A 17,311-nucleotide genomic window follows, 5' to 3' on the forward strand; every position below is an offset into this window, starting at 1 on the left:
GCATTTTTTCTTCGATATTTATTCAAGTTTTTCTTCGCAGAGCTAAATCCGGTCATTAATGAAACGTTTGCTTTATCAAGAGAGTTTCAATGATTTGTAATATATGAGTTATTGCTTGTATATATCCGTGTATGGAAGCATAGGTATACTTCCACTCATGTCATGAGTGCACATGCCTCTTAAGTACGTGATCATTTTTATGCACGTGAGTGTATGCCCTATGTGCATTCCCTATGTGTACGCCCGGTGTAGTTGGGTGTATAGCCAATGCTTCCCTTTGATGATGTGAATATATTTACACTCATCTTTTGTGTATACGTGTATGTGCTTCTTCGTATTCCTAATTACCATACGTGTATGTCATATGCATACATTAGATGATGTACATATTTAGCAAATTGAACTTGAAAATCTTTGGAATGTTTGACAAATCTTCTCTTGAAATGTTTGATAAATTATTGCCAATCGGTTGCATTTAAAGAATGCGAATTACTTTGTTAATTTGTTTTAAAATCCCAGCATTTCAAGATTTCTGTGTAAATTTGTCGTTGCATAGATCATTACACCTATGGTAATATATACAACTGAAAATAAATTGCGCGGATACAAGAGCTGTAAGTTCATTATTGCAAAATAGATTTTCTGTTGGTTTATTTTTCACATTTCCGTGCAGCTGGTCTCTGTAACAATGCATGTTTTTGTTCTCTCTCCCGGAGAAGAATACTTGGCCTATTGTGTTTATAGCAAGTGCGTGTTGTAATTGGAATGTTACGCCAGTTCTTCTTTATTTTTAAAGAGCTACGAAAGGTTACTCACTCCGCAAATTCTGCTGCTATCCTCTAACTTGCTGGATATGCATCCAAGCATAATTTCTACTGTTATGATAAGTGATTCTGTTTACTTAGTTTAGGTCAGCAACCCTTGGTTCACGTGGAACGGCTGTGGATATAGAGTGCCTATACTACAGTCCTTCACCTACTCTATATTCAATCTTGTGCTGATGTGCTCATTTATCCTTTGGCTACTGTTTAATAGCTGCTTTCTGACTGATACGATGCGTGCATTTCAATGCTATTTTTGCCGACGCTATATCCCTGCTTCAATTCCTGTTCAACAGTTTCCCTTAGTATCACTCTTGATGTATATGTTACCTGTATTGGTAAATATATTTTCAGCCTTGATGTCCAAGTTGCCGATCTCTTTAAGTGTCCTGTCCGGTATTGTTGTTGTTGTTGTTGTTGTTGGCACTCCGTCGCTTACGATGTCGAGGGTTTCAGTTGATCCGATCAACAGAACAGACTGCTCGTGAAATTAACGTGCAAGTGGCTGAGCACTCCACAGACACGTATACCCTTAACGTAGTTCTCGGGGATATTCAGCGGGACACAGTGTGACAAGGCTGACCCTTTGAGTTACAGGCACAACAGAAACAGAAAGTAAGAGTGAGAGAAAGTTGTGGTGAAAGAGTACAGCAGGGTTCGCCACAATCCCCTGCCGGAGCTTCGTGGAGCTTTAGGTGTTTTCGCTCAATAAACACTCACAATGCCTGGTCTGGGAATCGAAACCGAGATCCTATGACCGCGAGTCCGCTGCCCTAACCACTAGGCCATTGCGCCTCCACTGTCCCGTATTACCAATGACGATAACAGCATTGGCACAGCAAAATTATTGAACGCGAACGGCTATGAATTTCATGACTTCCGAAATATAGAAATATTTTTTGCCACCCTAACTTTAATCACAGCAACAATACCCAACACCCAATCAATATCGAGATAATTTTGGTATTCTTCTTTCGAAAAATACAAACCATTCGTATTATGTATTTCTTGTCTGGTTTGGATAATCTTTTCTTGACTACAAAATGTGAGCATTTATTTTTACGAAATCCCATTCCTTTGTCCAGTGAGAAATATGTATGTCTTTAGGTTTTGTGAATATTACAGGAATACATGTTAAGTTTATCAACAAAACAACGTGTAGCTGACATTAATTCTTTGTTCCTTTACATATCCAAATATGCAGTCTTGTCATTTCGTAAACAGGTCTTAGAAGGTGTTCCTTATTGGAATAAACAATATTACAGATAAGCTGTCACTCTGGAATATTCCGATCAATAACCTAATTCTGTTTGTGACAATGGTAGTTGCCTCAGTTCTCATCGATAGCTCTGTTGATCATGTGAACTTTGGTAAGGTGTAGTGACTCTAGCATCAATAAGTAACGGACAGAAATAAAAACCTGTCTATAGCGTGGCTATACATTCAGCAGGCTTCGGAGTTGCTGTTTTGATCCTCAACGTTGCTGATTAGGAACTGCACAGCACAAAACCGGATCCCTTTCTTTCTTTTAGTCTGCTTACCAGTCACCAATTTGTGTTTCAAAGCTATATCAGGCAAATACAGTCAAAGAATTTGTGCATAATTTATAGACACGATTTACATAAGTTATGGACCCATAGTTTTCGGGTTCAGATGTCCATTGGTTTCAAGACACGTATAATGACATTACAACACACAGCTATTCTGAATTATCGAGTTTAGCGTTCATGTATTGACCCAAACAAGAGAAAGAATATTTCAAAGAGTCAAATTTCTTTTCTATTCACTGGTATTCTGAAGAATTTCGCTTCAACAGCTCTGGCTTCTCTACAAACAAGTACCTCTCACTGACATTTTCATAGAATGACCGCAGATGGCCTAGTTACCAGAAGAACAAGTCAGACCTCTTACAAATAAATATATTGAACAGCCAAGCAAACCAGCTATCAATTGCGATACCACAGATCATTTGAACTTATACAGTTCACACATCTTTTGTTTACGTCGCATGACCTATCCAACTGAGGCAGTTTTCATAAACATTGAAAATAGAAAAGCGTGTACAAATACTGTTGTGAGACAACCAGAGCCTCTACTACTAACTCAGACCACTGTAGCTTATAGTTTACAAGTTATTGTAGCATCTATATATTATATCAGTGCTAAGGACAGATTCCTGCGGTATAAACAATCTATCACACCAATCTATCACGCTGTGGAGAGAGGATGATAACACTGAACGTGCAATACAAAGAGAAAAGGAGAGAGAGATTCAAACGAATGCTACTGGCATATACGCACACTCATACATCTATGTATCTTTTATCTTCTGTTATATTGAAGTTCTAAGAGGATGTTAAATACTCACATACATACAAATGCTACTGGTGCGCACACACAGATACACACACAGATGACATCCCCAGTGTCAGACTAGCTTGTATTGTTTTACATCCAGTCATCATTAAAATCATTACAACTAAAGGAACATATGATTCAGCTAAACTCAGCAAGAGAGCCGTGCTTAAGTGAACTAATCTATCATTTGCCTCCAAATTATGCTCAGTTTTAATTTTAATTGCGAAATTATGATCTAAAACCATATGATATTCAAATTCTTAGCATTAATACGAAGATGTAAAGCTTTGCTGTCATTTATGCTATCATCGCAAAAATTAATGTATTACTAATTTAAATCTGCGCTAAATATGTAAACTGCTGGTTTTCCATAATATAAACTGTCACTTTCCCTATAATACATGAGCTGCAGCTAATATTACTTATTTATATTGCTCAACATTTTATTTTTTTTACATTAATTAGAATAATTTCTCCAACCACTGTAGAACTCTGGCGTGTTCCACAGAGGCTGGCTTTCAGGATTACAGATGGGAGAACGGAGAGATAAAGCTTCAATATATTATGAATAGGATTACTCTACTCTTGATATATTTTCTGCACTGCAAACTACCACGCACAGGGCTTCATATAGATTCGAATAAATGTGTGTGTTTGTGGCTCCCAGGCGCAGGAGTGACTGTGTGGTAAGGACCCTGCTTCCTAACCACATGGTCCCGAGTTCGGTCCCACTATGTGGCACCTTGGGCAAGTGTCTTCTACTATAGCCTTGGGACAACCAAAGCCTTGTGATTGGATTTGGTAGACGGAACCTGAAAGTTTCAGTACCCTTTTGTATATGTATGTATATGCATGCACACACACACATATATGTCGTGCGAGATCGATAGATGTGCATATGTATATGCATATATGTAAGCATTTATGTACGTACATGTGTTTCTATGTTATTAAATATTTTAATATTCATGTTTTTCACCTTTGTGTTTGCTTGTTTTTTTTTTCTTTTCTACCACAGTGCCACCAACAATAATCAGTCATTTGTCCAGTACAGATATGGAGGTACGAGAAGGTGACACAGTTACATTAATATGCAATGTTACTGGTATTCCACACCCAAACGTCACGTGGTATCGACAATCAGCCAGTAATGACTATTCTACAATGGAAAGTAAGTGCTTCGGATTTTGATTAAAACGACTTGATAGCATGCTGTTTTTGACACATGTATATACATCTACGTGCATGTGTTGTAAGTATGTATGTGTGTATGTATGTTTTTTAGTCTGCCTTGGCTATCATATTTAAGGCTAATACGGCACACTACCATTTTATGTATATGTGTCTGCGTATAAGAGCATTGTGTGTGTGTGGGTGTGTGTGTGTGTGTGTGTGTGTATAAGAATGTGTGTGAGTATCAGATTTTATCGATGATGTAATGAAAACACGAATGCATTCTAGTTTTCTCTTTTCTTTTTCGCATGACTCCCAACAGCTTGTTAGGAATGGTAACACTCCACCAAACCATCGCCTCCTTGTCTTGATATACTGAACGAAGTGGTGTTGGCTAGGTCCTAGCCTCTCTAGAATAGACGAGGTTAATGTGATTGGAGTAGACTTTTCCGCCTGCATTTTAATTATTGACTGTTGATGCGTATTTCTGTTACTAGCCGGCGTGTTTTATCCGTTTGCAATATACTGTGCTATCAGCATTGTTTAACCATAAATCACCTAAATTTCTCGGGGATTCTATATACTATACAGGAATTGTTTACTAACTTTTTCCTATGTAGGGTTTTATGCTGTGTGACGCAATGCATTATTATTGTCGCTTACAAGTACAAAGTAAAGCGTCGTGAGAGTATATTATGACATTTGGAGTCGTGAAGTTTCCAACCCTCACACAAACAAAAGGATTTATCAGTTTCATTGTTTGTTTTTAGCTTCTTACCTGGTTAAGTTTCAACAATATATTTAAATTTAGTGGTGATATTTAATCTAACATTAATGTATCACCAACAATAATAAAAGATAAAACAATAACACAGTTCTGTTTTCAATACAAAATATGTGTTGATTATATACGGTTGATTTTCTATAAGGATCCCACAACTTTAGCTAGATTAGAATACCTGACCTTCAAATTGCTTTGCTAAAAGGTTTTATTGTATTTGTGATGATACAGTGTCTTTCTACAGTGTTTGGGTAAATTCTACCAAAGCAAATACGTCAAAATTATGAGGAATATTTCACTAGAGTATATTGAGTATTCAGTATTTTTGGTCTAGGAGTCTTCTTATTGCTTCTCAAATCACACTATGATAAAGGTTTGTTTTATGGCGTTCTGCTGTATAGTCGAATACATTTTCATCAAATGAGGTTCTAGAGAATTAAGGGTTAATAGTTTTTAATGATCTCTTAGGGCGACTGATGGTTGGTAGGAATTGTTGTGGTAAAACTAATTTTTTAAAGTTATCTATAAGGGAGATATTTGCAAGAACATAAATTAAATGTGATGTCATGAATTAACTATTTTAGCATTGGTGTTAACAGTAATTTTTGAATTCAGGTCATTAAATAAATTTTCTTATGACGCAGTTTAGAGAACCATCATTACGGTATAAACCGTCCAATAAAAAAAAAATTAAAACTCCGTGCGTATCGGGAGTAATATAAAATGACAGATTAATTCACCAATTTCTGCCGAGACCCTTGACCCCATACTAACATCAAAGGAAGAATTACCATCTTTCTTTACTGAATGATAAAAGCAATTTTCTCCCTGGCATAATGATTTTAATATCGGTTTCACTAATGGAAATGTGATTGCTAATGAAAGTTAATGTTTTCTGCAGCCAGAATCTGGTAATTGAAGGGTAATAATCTATTATATCAAACTGGGTGAATATATCTTTTGTTTATTAGGTGTTATTGAACCACTTTATAAACTGAAATACTGTTGTTCCATAATGGTAAACTGAAAATGTCTTTAATTTCAGTGATTATTTTGTCTAAAAAAATATTTAATAACAATACCTATTTGAACGATTATTTGCTTTGATATGTACAGTGGGTGGATTGCTCAGGAAAATACTTTTATCATCCTTAAAGGTGACACTCCATTTCTATAATGCTAAATACTCAATTATATAATCAATATCTAAGCTAGATGCACTTTCCTCAATTTTAGAATTAATGCAGTCTAGTATGCTATTGTGTTGTGTGTGTGTGTGTGTGTGTGTGTGTGTGTGTGTGTGTGTGTGTGTGTGTGTGTGTGTGTAATATATATAGGCGCAGGCCTAGCTGTGTGGTAAGAAGTTTGTTTCAGAACCACACGGTTCCGGGTTCAGTCCCACTGTGTGATGCCTTGGGCAAGTGTCTTCTATTATAGCCTCTGGCCGGCCAAAGCCTTTTGAGTGGATTTGGTAGACGGAGATTGAAAGAAGCCCGTTATATATATATATATATATATATATATATATATATATATATATATATATATATATATATATAAAAAGTCAAAAACTACCAAAAAATAAGCAACATATTTACCGAAAGCGAGGGAATGCAACTTTCAAAAATTAATCTCCTAAAATCATTTAACTTAACGGCAAACCACTGGTTTCTCAATTAATACAGCAAAAACTGTGAAGTAAGCTACATCTTTTGTTCATCAGTACACGTATGGTCGAGACACATAAAAAATAAACAAAAATCAACATACCACGATGTACCCAACAATAGTACGATGACTTCTGTTCATCATTATATATCCGTGAAAGAGGTTAGAATTTATCCGGTTGCATCTCAGTAACACGTGCTTATGCAGAATAATATTCAGCACTGAATATATTCTAATTATTTATGCAACCGGATAAATTCTAACCTCTTTCACGGATATATAATGATGAACAGAAGTCATCGTACTATTGTTGGGTACATCGTGGTATGTTGATTTTTGTTTATTTTTTATGTGTCTCGACCATACGTGTACTGATGAACAAAAGATGCAGCTTACTTCACAGTTTTTGCTGTATTAATTGAGAAACCAGTGGTTTGCCGTTAAGTTAAATGTTTTTTAGGAGATTAATTTTTGAAAGTTGCATTCCCTCGCTTTCGGTAAATATGTTGCTTATTTTTTGGTAGTTTTTGACTTTTTTAGTCCCTCTAAGTGTGAGGCATTACTATATAGTTAATGCCCTTATATAAATTATATATTTATGGGGAAAAAACGATGAGTTTTTTTTCCTTACGGGGTTTTTTCACGCTGACTACTTGATAAATTCTTATAAAGATTTTATCCTATATTATATTATAAATAATTAGAATATATTCAGTGCTCAATATTATTCTGCATAAGCACGTGTTACTGAGATGCAACCGGATAAATTCTAACCGCTTTCACGGATATATAATGATGAACAGAAGTCATCGTACTATTGTTGGGTACATCGTGGTATGTTGATTTTTGTTTATTTTTTTATGTGCCTCGACCATACGTGTACTGATGAACAAAAGATGCAGCTTACTTCACAGTTTTTGCTGTATTAATTGAGAAACCAGTGGTTTGCCGTTAAGTTAAATGTTTTTAGGAGATTAATTTTTGAAAGTCGCATTCCCTCGCTTTCGGTAAATATGTTGCTTATTTTTTGGTAGTTTTTGACTTTTTTAGTCCCTCTAAGCGTGAGGCATTACTATATAGTTAATGCCCTTATATAAATTATATATTTATGGTGAAAAAACGATGAGTTTTTTTTCCTTATGGGGTTTTTTCACGCTGACTACTTGATAAATTCTTATAAAGATTTTATCCTATATTATATATATATATATATATATATATATATATATATATATATACATATATATATATATATATATATATATATATATATATATATATATATATATATATATATATATATATACCTATGTGTGTGTGTGTCTTTAAGTCTCTGTGTGTTCCCCACCACCGCTTGCCAACCGGTTTTGATGTGCTTACATCCTCGTAACTTAGCGGTTTGGCAGAAGAGAACCGATAGAATAACTACCACGTTTTTTTTTTAATATGTCCTGGTGTCGATTTGTTCGACTAAAACCATTCAAGGCGGTGTCCCAGCATAGCCACAGTCAAATGACTGGAACAAGTAAAAGAGTAAAGAATGAAAGAACATGCAAACCGTCCAATAGAAAATTACATCGGTAAAGGACCGGATTTCAGTTATATTCCGTTTTGTTTATACAAAAGTGTTGTAGATTTGTTGAAAGCTTTTAGTTTGTATTTTAAAGATTGTTGAACCTTTTTCGTATTTTGTGGATGTGAGGTAAGAAGTTTACTCCTCAACCACATGGTTCCGGGTTCAGTCCCACTACGAGGCACCTTGGGCGTGTGTCTTCTACTACAGCTCCGGGCCGATGAAGACCTTTTGAGTGGATTTCGTTGACGGAAACTGAAAGAACCATATATATATGTGTGTGTGTGTGTGTGTGTGTGTGTGTGTTCGCATAAATACATACATGTGTGCGTGTGTACGCATAAATACATACATGTGTGTGTGTGTGTGTGTGTGTAGTGTGAACGTTTGTATGTATATATAGTAATCTGGCTAAAGGTGGCATAAAGCGATTGCATAGACATGACTTGCCAACACCAGTGAGGTCCTTTTCCTTATTTCCTAACAGTGCAATAGCTGTAATGTTAAAGATCCTTGGTTCTGTCCTTTTAGCCATATTAAGAAATGAGACCACATCATGCTGGTCTCTACTAGCACTACATTTTGTTAAGGGAACCCACTAATAATTGATTTCTTGCCTGCGTTATTCTGGTTAAAATTTCTAAGGCATAGCTCTATGGTAGAAGAAAATATATAAAGAGTAATTTTACTTCAAAGTAGAAAAAAATTATAGTGAGTGAGATAAAGTTGTTAATTGGGATCCTCTCCTATCTATTCTAAGATCAGCTAATAGCATGGTTCTCACATTCACCCTGGCAAAGGATAAAAAAGATCAGAGAATCTTCTAAGTTTTCTTTCACTTCCGGCGGTGTATATTTCACTTGTCACTGTTATTTATGACATATTTCATCTCAGTTACGTTTGTATGAATAAACGAGTGTATCTGAAGCATGTTTACTTCATGGCACCATCACAATTGTTCCTGCATTTCTACTGCTTTTAGTTTGTTTTTCTTTTTCTGTTTTTTAGCTACTATTTTCAGAAAGGTATATTTGTTACGCTGAATCTCCCTGAGAACTATGTTAAGAGTTCGCATACCTGTGTGAAGTGCTCACATTAATTTCTCGAACAGGCTCTTTGGTTGAACGTATCAGCCGGGACACTTGTCGTTGTAACAGATAGAGAACCAGATTCCATGATCAGTTCAGACTGGTACTCAGACTCTGAGGAAATCCAAACTCAAGAATTGAAAGTAGTCCCGGATAATTTCTCGTTTACTGTTAGTGAAAATGTTATTTATAAAGATACGATATTTACATTGATTTTTTTTAGCTAAAACTCTATGGCTACATTCTACAGTACAATATAGCGTTGTGACATTCCGTAAAATATTTTTGTCATAGTAATAGAACTGTGTTTTTCAAAAAGTTCAACTCGTGAATGTACATGATTCAGCTGTGATGATCAATTTGTATAGAATGTTCTATTATTACAAGGTTGATACAATAATATGATTAGATGCACAGTAATGCATACAAACACGAAAAGAAAATATTCGATCAAGTAATATAAAATTTAATATAAGCTGAATCTTCAATAACAGGCATCTGTATTTCGTGGTTCGCCTCATCGAGCGAAAGTGATTTACCACAGAACATGCATACAACGTACATACAATCTGTGTTGCCTTAGGGATCATAAATTATTTGAAAGTAAATACGTAATACGATTGGTTATTGGAATGGATAGTATTAAGGTTTGTAAAGACGTTTTTTTATGAAAAGTGTTGCACAGCAGATGTATAAAGGATAGAATGAAAGACAGAGCAAAAGAGAAAAAAAAAAGCAGAAAGAAGAACATGAGAAAAAGAAATGAGAGAGAAACACAAATAATATTAATAAAGCGGCAACGGTGGTATAAATGCCGGCTTTAGCTACAGGAGAAAAGGAAAAGATAATAATTTGCGAATATTAAAGACGTTACATATCTTTAGATTTAAAACATCTCTGTGTCAACAATGTTTTTGATTGAAAATTGAATATAGTGTGGACTTGGGTAGAAAGGAAAACGCAGGTAGTTTTTCTTTGGTAGGGGGTTAGTTGTTTTAAAGAGGGCTTATATAGCTGTTTGTTTGCAAATAGCAGTCAGTCGTGAAAGATAACGACATCGGTACAGAAAGTGAAGTTGTAGAAATATAACGAATAATAAAATTACATGTTGTGTTTATTAGGTATGTAAAGGACAACTGTGAAGTATTGCATACGACTGAAGAACTTAATTAGAGAAACTTACGAAAATGTATTACTGTAGAAAGTATATAACAATGGCTGGAACAATGAGAATAACATGACTGTGTATATTCTTTTAAAAAATATACTCAACATAGAAAGATAATGATATAGCATGTTATAGTGTTTTGGGGAAAATATATGTATGTGCTTACAGAATTATGTAAATTACTCTTTTACTTGTTTCAGTCATTTGACTGCGGCCATGCTGGAACACCACCTTTAGTCGAGAAAATTGACCCCAGGACTTATTCTTTGTAAGCCTAGTACTTATTCTTTCGGTCTCTTTTTGCCGAACCGCTAAGTTACGGGGACGTAAACACACCAGCATCGGTTGTCAAGCGATGGTGGGGGGACAAACACAGACACACAAACACACACACACATATATATATATATATATATATATATATATATATATACATATATACGACGGGCTTCTTTCAGTTTCCGTCTACCAAATCCACTCACAAGGCTTTGGTCGGCCCGAGGCTATAGTAGAAGACACTTGCCCAAGGTGCCACGCAATGGGACTGAACCCGGAACCATGTGGTTGGTAAGCAAGCTGCTTACCACACAGCCACTCCTGCCAGAACTTTTGTTCAAAGTAGTCGAAATGAATGTTATTTCCAAATATATTTGACAAAGTAGGGTATGCACTGCTATCTAGGTTTCTGGAAATGTCTGTTAGATGTTACAAAATTTATTGTGTTAGTCGTTAAACTAATACTTTTTAATGCATTTATTTACTAGTCACTTTTTAGAAAGATAAAATATAATTTACTCTATTGTCAATTAATTAATTAAAGTAACTATGTTTTTATATATTAGGTTACATCATATATTGTTATACTTCGGGATGGTAATTTTTTGCCAAATAAATACACGCACTGTATATTCTTTCTTCTCGCGTGTCTATAGACTAAACAGAACAGGAGGAGACACGTGAGATGGGGAGGCGCTGCAGAGGTCACAGGATTTGAGAGACAACAATGCTGCTGGCTAGAATACTTGCTTCGCGAAGTGTTTTGTCACAAGCTTTCAGGATTGTCTTTGTTAATTAGTGTCCCTGTTACTCTTCTTCAGGTTACCTATCTTTTCTCTAGTTGCAAGACGATGGACTATAGGGATTGCCTAGAAATATCTTCACTCCAACACAGAGATGACCGAAGAAGAGTTACTTCAATACTGAAGACGGACACCTTTCCATGCATTTGGATAACGCACTCCGCGATCATTGATGCTACTTATAATGAGAAAGTGACTTCATTTTGTCTTTTGTCTTCCTGGCCATTCCTGGAACTATATTGTTTTGGCAGCAGCAAAAGCAACAGCAGCCTTTCCTTTGTACCTGAAGGACCTGCTGTTGTTTCGACTCTTAATGTATGCTGTTTCGTCTACTTTTCACCAGTATAAAATGCTTTGAGATGATGTTTTACTTCAAGAAATGTAGCACTTTTCCTTTCTTTTCTACTCCACCTCTTGACCAATTTAAAGATCGAGTATATTTCCAGGATTACCTTCTGGCACTCGGATGTCATTAAGGTTACGAGATCGATCCTACCCCATACTTACCCCTCCAAATCATTTCACAAATTTTCTTTCTCGCAGATTCGCAAATGTCATCACGGCTGTGTGTCTAGTTCCTCGCTCATACACGTGACACTTACTCTCCCACATCAACGCTTAGTATACTGTAGCAGCTACTAATACTTTAGCTTGCACCATAGGAAAGCTGACTACATCATAACCACCTCCTCCTCTCCTATTTTTAGCATTAGTCTTATCATTCGGATAACTCTAGACTCTTCCGACGTATAAGCTCCCTGTCACGCATAGAATAATGCTTTTCTTTTTCATATTCAAATCTCAAAACCCAGACTATTTTCCAGGGAGAAGCAGATACGTCGCTGTTTCCTTTAGTCACTCTCTTCAACAAAATATTCTGACTAAGAATTATGACCTTACTTGACATATCGACTTATTGACCCTCTTTTACCTTGTCAAATCTGGTTCTTTCGAGTTCACAATTACACTAGCAAAGGATCTTGTATTCCGACAGCAGTAGCATTCCTATTCTTGCTATTCATATCACCGTCCACGAAGCTGTCATCACTGATTCATGACGACATTGTTAATATCCACAGTGATAACATTTATGTTATTGTACATAGAGTTAATATCTCACTTCACGTTTCTCAAAGAATCCTTTGACTTATTTTTACAAAACACGAATTCTTGTCTATTTTTTTATTTTAAATAAGATTTTTTTTTTCTTTATGTAAAGAAGACATTTGTTTCCATTCCACTATGCACTGAAGATGTGTACATCAATCGCCAGTCTCCTTTTGTTATTAGCAAGGAAAACGTCATACTTAATTTTTTTTTTTTTTTTTTGGAGTGGTTTTTCATTGAGAAATTAACTAAGTTGAATTAACCAAAACAAAAGCAAAAACAAAGGTATTCAACATAAAGCAGTAAAAGAATTAAACAGAAAACCCAGTTTAAAACAGAAAGCCATTCACATGAGTACATAAGATCTAAGAGTATAAGATGAAGAATTTATTTTAACTGATAAACGACAACAACAACAACAACAGATGCAATGAAACATATAATTCTAAACTTAAATCGGGACTAAAGAATGCTATGATAAAACGATGGCAAGAAACACACCTACACGGCTATCACTAGAAAAAAATGAAACGGATAGAAGTAGATAAAGACATACAGGACATATAATGTGGAATTACCTAAAGGGGTCTGCAAAAGAAATTAGCAAGAATAATAATTTCTACAATAAATAATTTCCCCAAAAGAGGAGAACTTCATTGGACTGCTTGTGGGAACGTCACAAAACCGCAATTGCGTTGACTACTAGTACAAGTGCCCTTTCTTCTTCCTGTCCCTTCAGTTTATTAGCGTGCTTAGAGTAGCCCCATTCACCTTGTCTATTTTTGCCGCATTCACCCACCTTTCAATAAAATTGTTGGAAAGGCGGCACTTCCCTCTCCATCCTCACTTCCCTTTTCAAGTGAAACTTGAGAAAGGTGATCTCAGCTCTACTGAGCTATGCATTTATCTCATGTGGATGTGTTTGGTGCCCCAGATTCGTCTGCTCTGTTTTCTTACTTTTTCTAGCTGAGGTTTTATATACAACCGTTCTGGTCTTTGTTTCACGCTATATGGATTCCAGGATGTTGAGCGTGACGTTTCGTCTAGATCTAGTGAGGAAGTTTTCTCTGGCTCTCTCTAGTTTTCAGTGACTTCCTGTTTATATAAACATACAAGATTCGATGACTCCTGAAGACCACATAGCTATCCAGAAACTGTTCTTCGATGTAGGCGCAAAGATGAAAGTCATAAAATTGGTGCTTTTGCGTAGATAGCACAGTTATTGTACATGTGACAGTAGAAATCGTTTGGCGGGGAGATATTCTTCCTAGAAGAGGTATAAAGTCATTTCTTGTTTCTTCAGCATTCACCGCTTGCCATATTCTGCTCCAAAGTTGACGACAAACCAAGTATCATCGCCACCATCACCTTTGTTTGGCTGTGTTCCTCGAGTTCTGATGTTACACGCCTTGCGGCACCAGCCAATCAACTAGATTTTAGATAAATTTCTCAAGCAAAGAAGCATACTCTTTTATATGTTGCTACAGTCATGCTTCTTTCCTTGAGTGAATACGACACTCGTCTAGAACATCATTTTGAGTTGTAATCCTAGCACTTTTTGCAGCTTACTTTATATCATGTAGGTCTGCGTTATGGTCACTAGTGTTTATACCATGCAATTTTCAGTTTTTAAATTTCAAATTGTATTCCCTGTGTTTGTAAGTGTATATGTTTACTTAATTGTCGTATTTATTATTTTTTTCTTTTAATAATTTCTTAGATGATTGTTGGTTATATTGTTTTCATAAACAGAGGCTCAATTTTGGTGTTAATTTTAATGTTAAATTTGTTTCCAGTTGTTCATTTTTTTTCATATTCTCACAGCTATTAAGGCCCAAATGTCACCAATGTAAAAGATATAAATTATTCAAAAGATCAAAAACATCCAAGACCTATTGTTACAGCAGATATTTTAGCAATAATTTTCTTAAAATGTCTGGAATCGAAAAATCAATTGCGAAACACGCAGGCGTGGCTGTGCGGTAAGAAGCTTGCCTCTCAACCACATACTTCTGGGTTCAGTCCCACTATGTGGCACCTTGGGTAGTTGTTTTGCACTACAACCTCGGACCGGTCAAAGCCTTGTAAGTAGATTTGGTAGATTTGGTATATATATATATATATATATATATATATATATATATATATATATATATATATATATATATATATATATACAAAATGGGACAAGAACGCAGACAGACAGTAAGATGATACAAGGAAGGGACAACACATCCAGACAGACGATACAAAGAAAACAAGGACGGGTCATTCGGGGTTTTCTTTCCTCACTCGAGTTCCAGATCATCTTTGCAATTTCTGTTGGTTATACTCGATATTGCTCCAATCTGGCCAGCCCCAAGGAAAAACTAAGCTAAGAGCATTAGATTCTCTAGAAGAAAGCATTAGATTCCTTGGAAGAAATCAACGAATGTATACATGTGTGTGTGTATCTTTGTATCAGTGTTTGTGCTCCCTTCCCATCACCGCTTGACAACCGGTGTTGGTATTCTTATGTCCCCATACCTTAGCAGTTTAGCAAATAAGACAGAATAAGTACTAAGCTTTAAAAAATAAGCTCTAGGTTCGATTTGTACGACTAAACCTCCTTGAAGGCGGTGCTCAAACATGGCCGCAGCCAAATGACTGAAACATGTAAAATATAAGAGGTAAAACTATTCGGTTAAGAAATTTAATTATTTGAAACCGCATAACGAAGCAGTAGCTCACTTAGGACAGCTAAATCTTTGTTACAACTATACAAAAGAATTGAGCGGATATAGATCAGAGCCAAATACTAACGGATGATAAATGCTTTATTTTGCAGCCTAAGCCCTTCGTGTAATATCATGGAACAGACTAACCAAACATAGCGAAAAAGTGATTCCAAGTATTGTTCAGAATTAACAAGCATTAAATGCACGAAGAGATTTCAAAAGCAGACACAAAAAAAGCTTTGAAGGAGAAAGACAAATAGAAAAGAGACCTAGAAAACAACTAAAGGATACTAATACGATACAGTCCTCTCTACGATCACAATGGAATATAACACAAACAAGAACCACAGCACAATATACTCTGCAACCCAATAGAGATGAAGTAATAGTAAACAAGGAATAGACACCGCCAACCATAACACTGCAAAGTAGTGGTAATAAAAAACAACAATTAAAGTTAGCACAAATGAATGCAGTCATTTAGAAAATATGGCGGACGGATTTGAATAAATGTTTGACAAGATAAAGTGTACACAAATGATAGACAGAAGAGAAACCATTAAAATATCATACAAGATAACAGAGTTCAAACAAAGAAAGCTAACTGTGCATTAGAAATAATTATAGAGCAAATGAATGAAAAAAGATATAACAGGCTTTAACCAATACACCACAGCGTATGTGGTAACCAAAGCAGTAGGCGTCATTATAAAAGATAAAACCAGATGAACTAAGACAGATCGTGTTTCGAAAATACTCAACAGGGGATAACTTGTAAGAGAAAAGAGAAATAACTAGAATAAATGAAATTGGAAATAGGCTCAGAAAAGTGTTACCCCAGAAAAACAAAATTACATAAAGAAATTTAAAATTCAAGACGAACGTGATCTTAAAAATCACAAAAGAATTATTAATTCAACAAAGAAATATCAATTCAAAGCTCGTGTTGTCGAAAATTCAGATTTGAGGATAGATTCAGATAACTGAAATAAAATAAAACTTTGCAAGAACATAAAGAATTAAATAACAAAACGATTATTATTGTTCGGAATGAATCAACCAAGAGACAATAGAAATATTTTGGTGAAAAATGTGGAAAGAGAATGAAACAAAGCGCCAATTAATTAAATAAAGCAAAAACAAAATTAAATCATGTAGCACTTCGAAATGGAAAAAATCCCAGCGTAAACATAATGGAAGCCATGATCGTCAAAAGGTTTGAAAATGCCATGGATTAGATAAAATCCTACATGTCTGCATAAAACACATGTACATCTTACACCCACAAACTAGCAAAATTTTCATAAAATATTAAGGTATTCACTTTCTCAAATACCTGAGTTACTGGCAAAAAGATGGGTTAAAAAGCCCTACAAACGGATGACCCTGAATACAGGCTAATCCCATGCCTTTCTTTCTTGCATAAGCGCCTAATATCAGTGAATAAGATGATATGTAACCTCCTCGACCGAAATAATGTTCTTTTTGGACGAATAGGGGTGAGTTGTGTAGTTTCCCTGGCAAACAAAACGAATTTAGAAGACTTCAGGTAGAAACAGTTGTCTTGATGTGGATGTAAAAATTATCATCAGTTATTATATAATTACGCTGTTACCTTATGACGGCGCGTGGCCTGGTGGTTAGGGTGCTGCGCTCACGAGTGTGGGTTCGATTCCTCGACTGGGTGGTGATTTGTGTTCTTGAGCAAAACACTTCATCTGAAGTTGCTCTACAATCACTTCAACATCTGACCTGTGGCACACCGTACACTTGTACAG

The 17,311-nt window shown here is 35.6% G+C and overlaps 1 protein-coding gene across 1 annotated transcript in view; it reads left to right on the forward strand.

The window, feature by feature from the left end:
* The window catches only part of LOC106878436 (lachesin), a 68,812-nt gene that overhangs the window by 28,353 nt on the left and 23,148 nt on the right, over positions 1-17,311 (forward strand). Inside the window, exon 3 of the mRNA XM_089361006.1 lies at positions 4,198-4,350. Coding sequence (XP_089217132.1) covers positions 4,198-4,350 — 153 coding nt within the window. The remainder of the gene's footprint in view (positions 1-4,197; positions 4,351-17,311) is intronic.

This window comes from Octopus bimaculoides, chromosome 12, assembly GCF_046866305.1.
Source record: "Octopus bimaculoides isolate indiv1 chromosome 12, ASM4686630v1, whole genome shotgun sequence".
Classification (NCBI taxonomy): domain Eukaryota; kingdom Metazoa; phylum Mollusca; class Cephalopoda; order Octopoda; family Octopodidae; genus Octopus; species Octopus bimaculoides.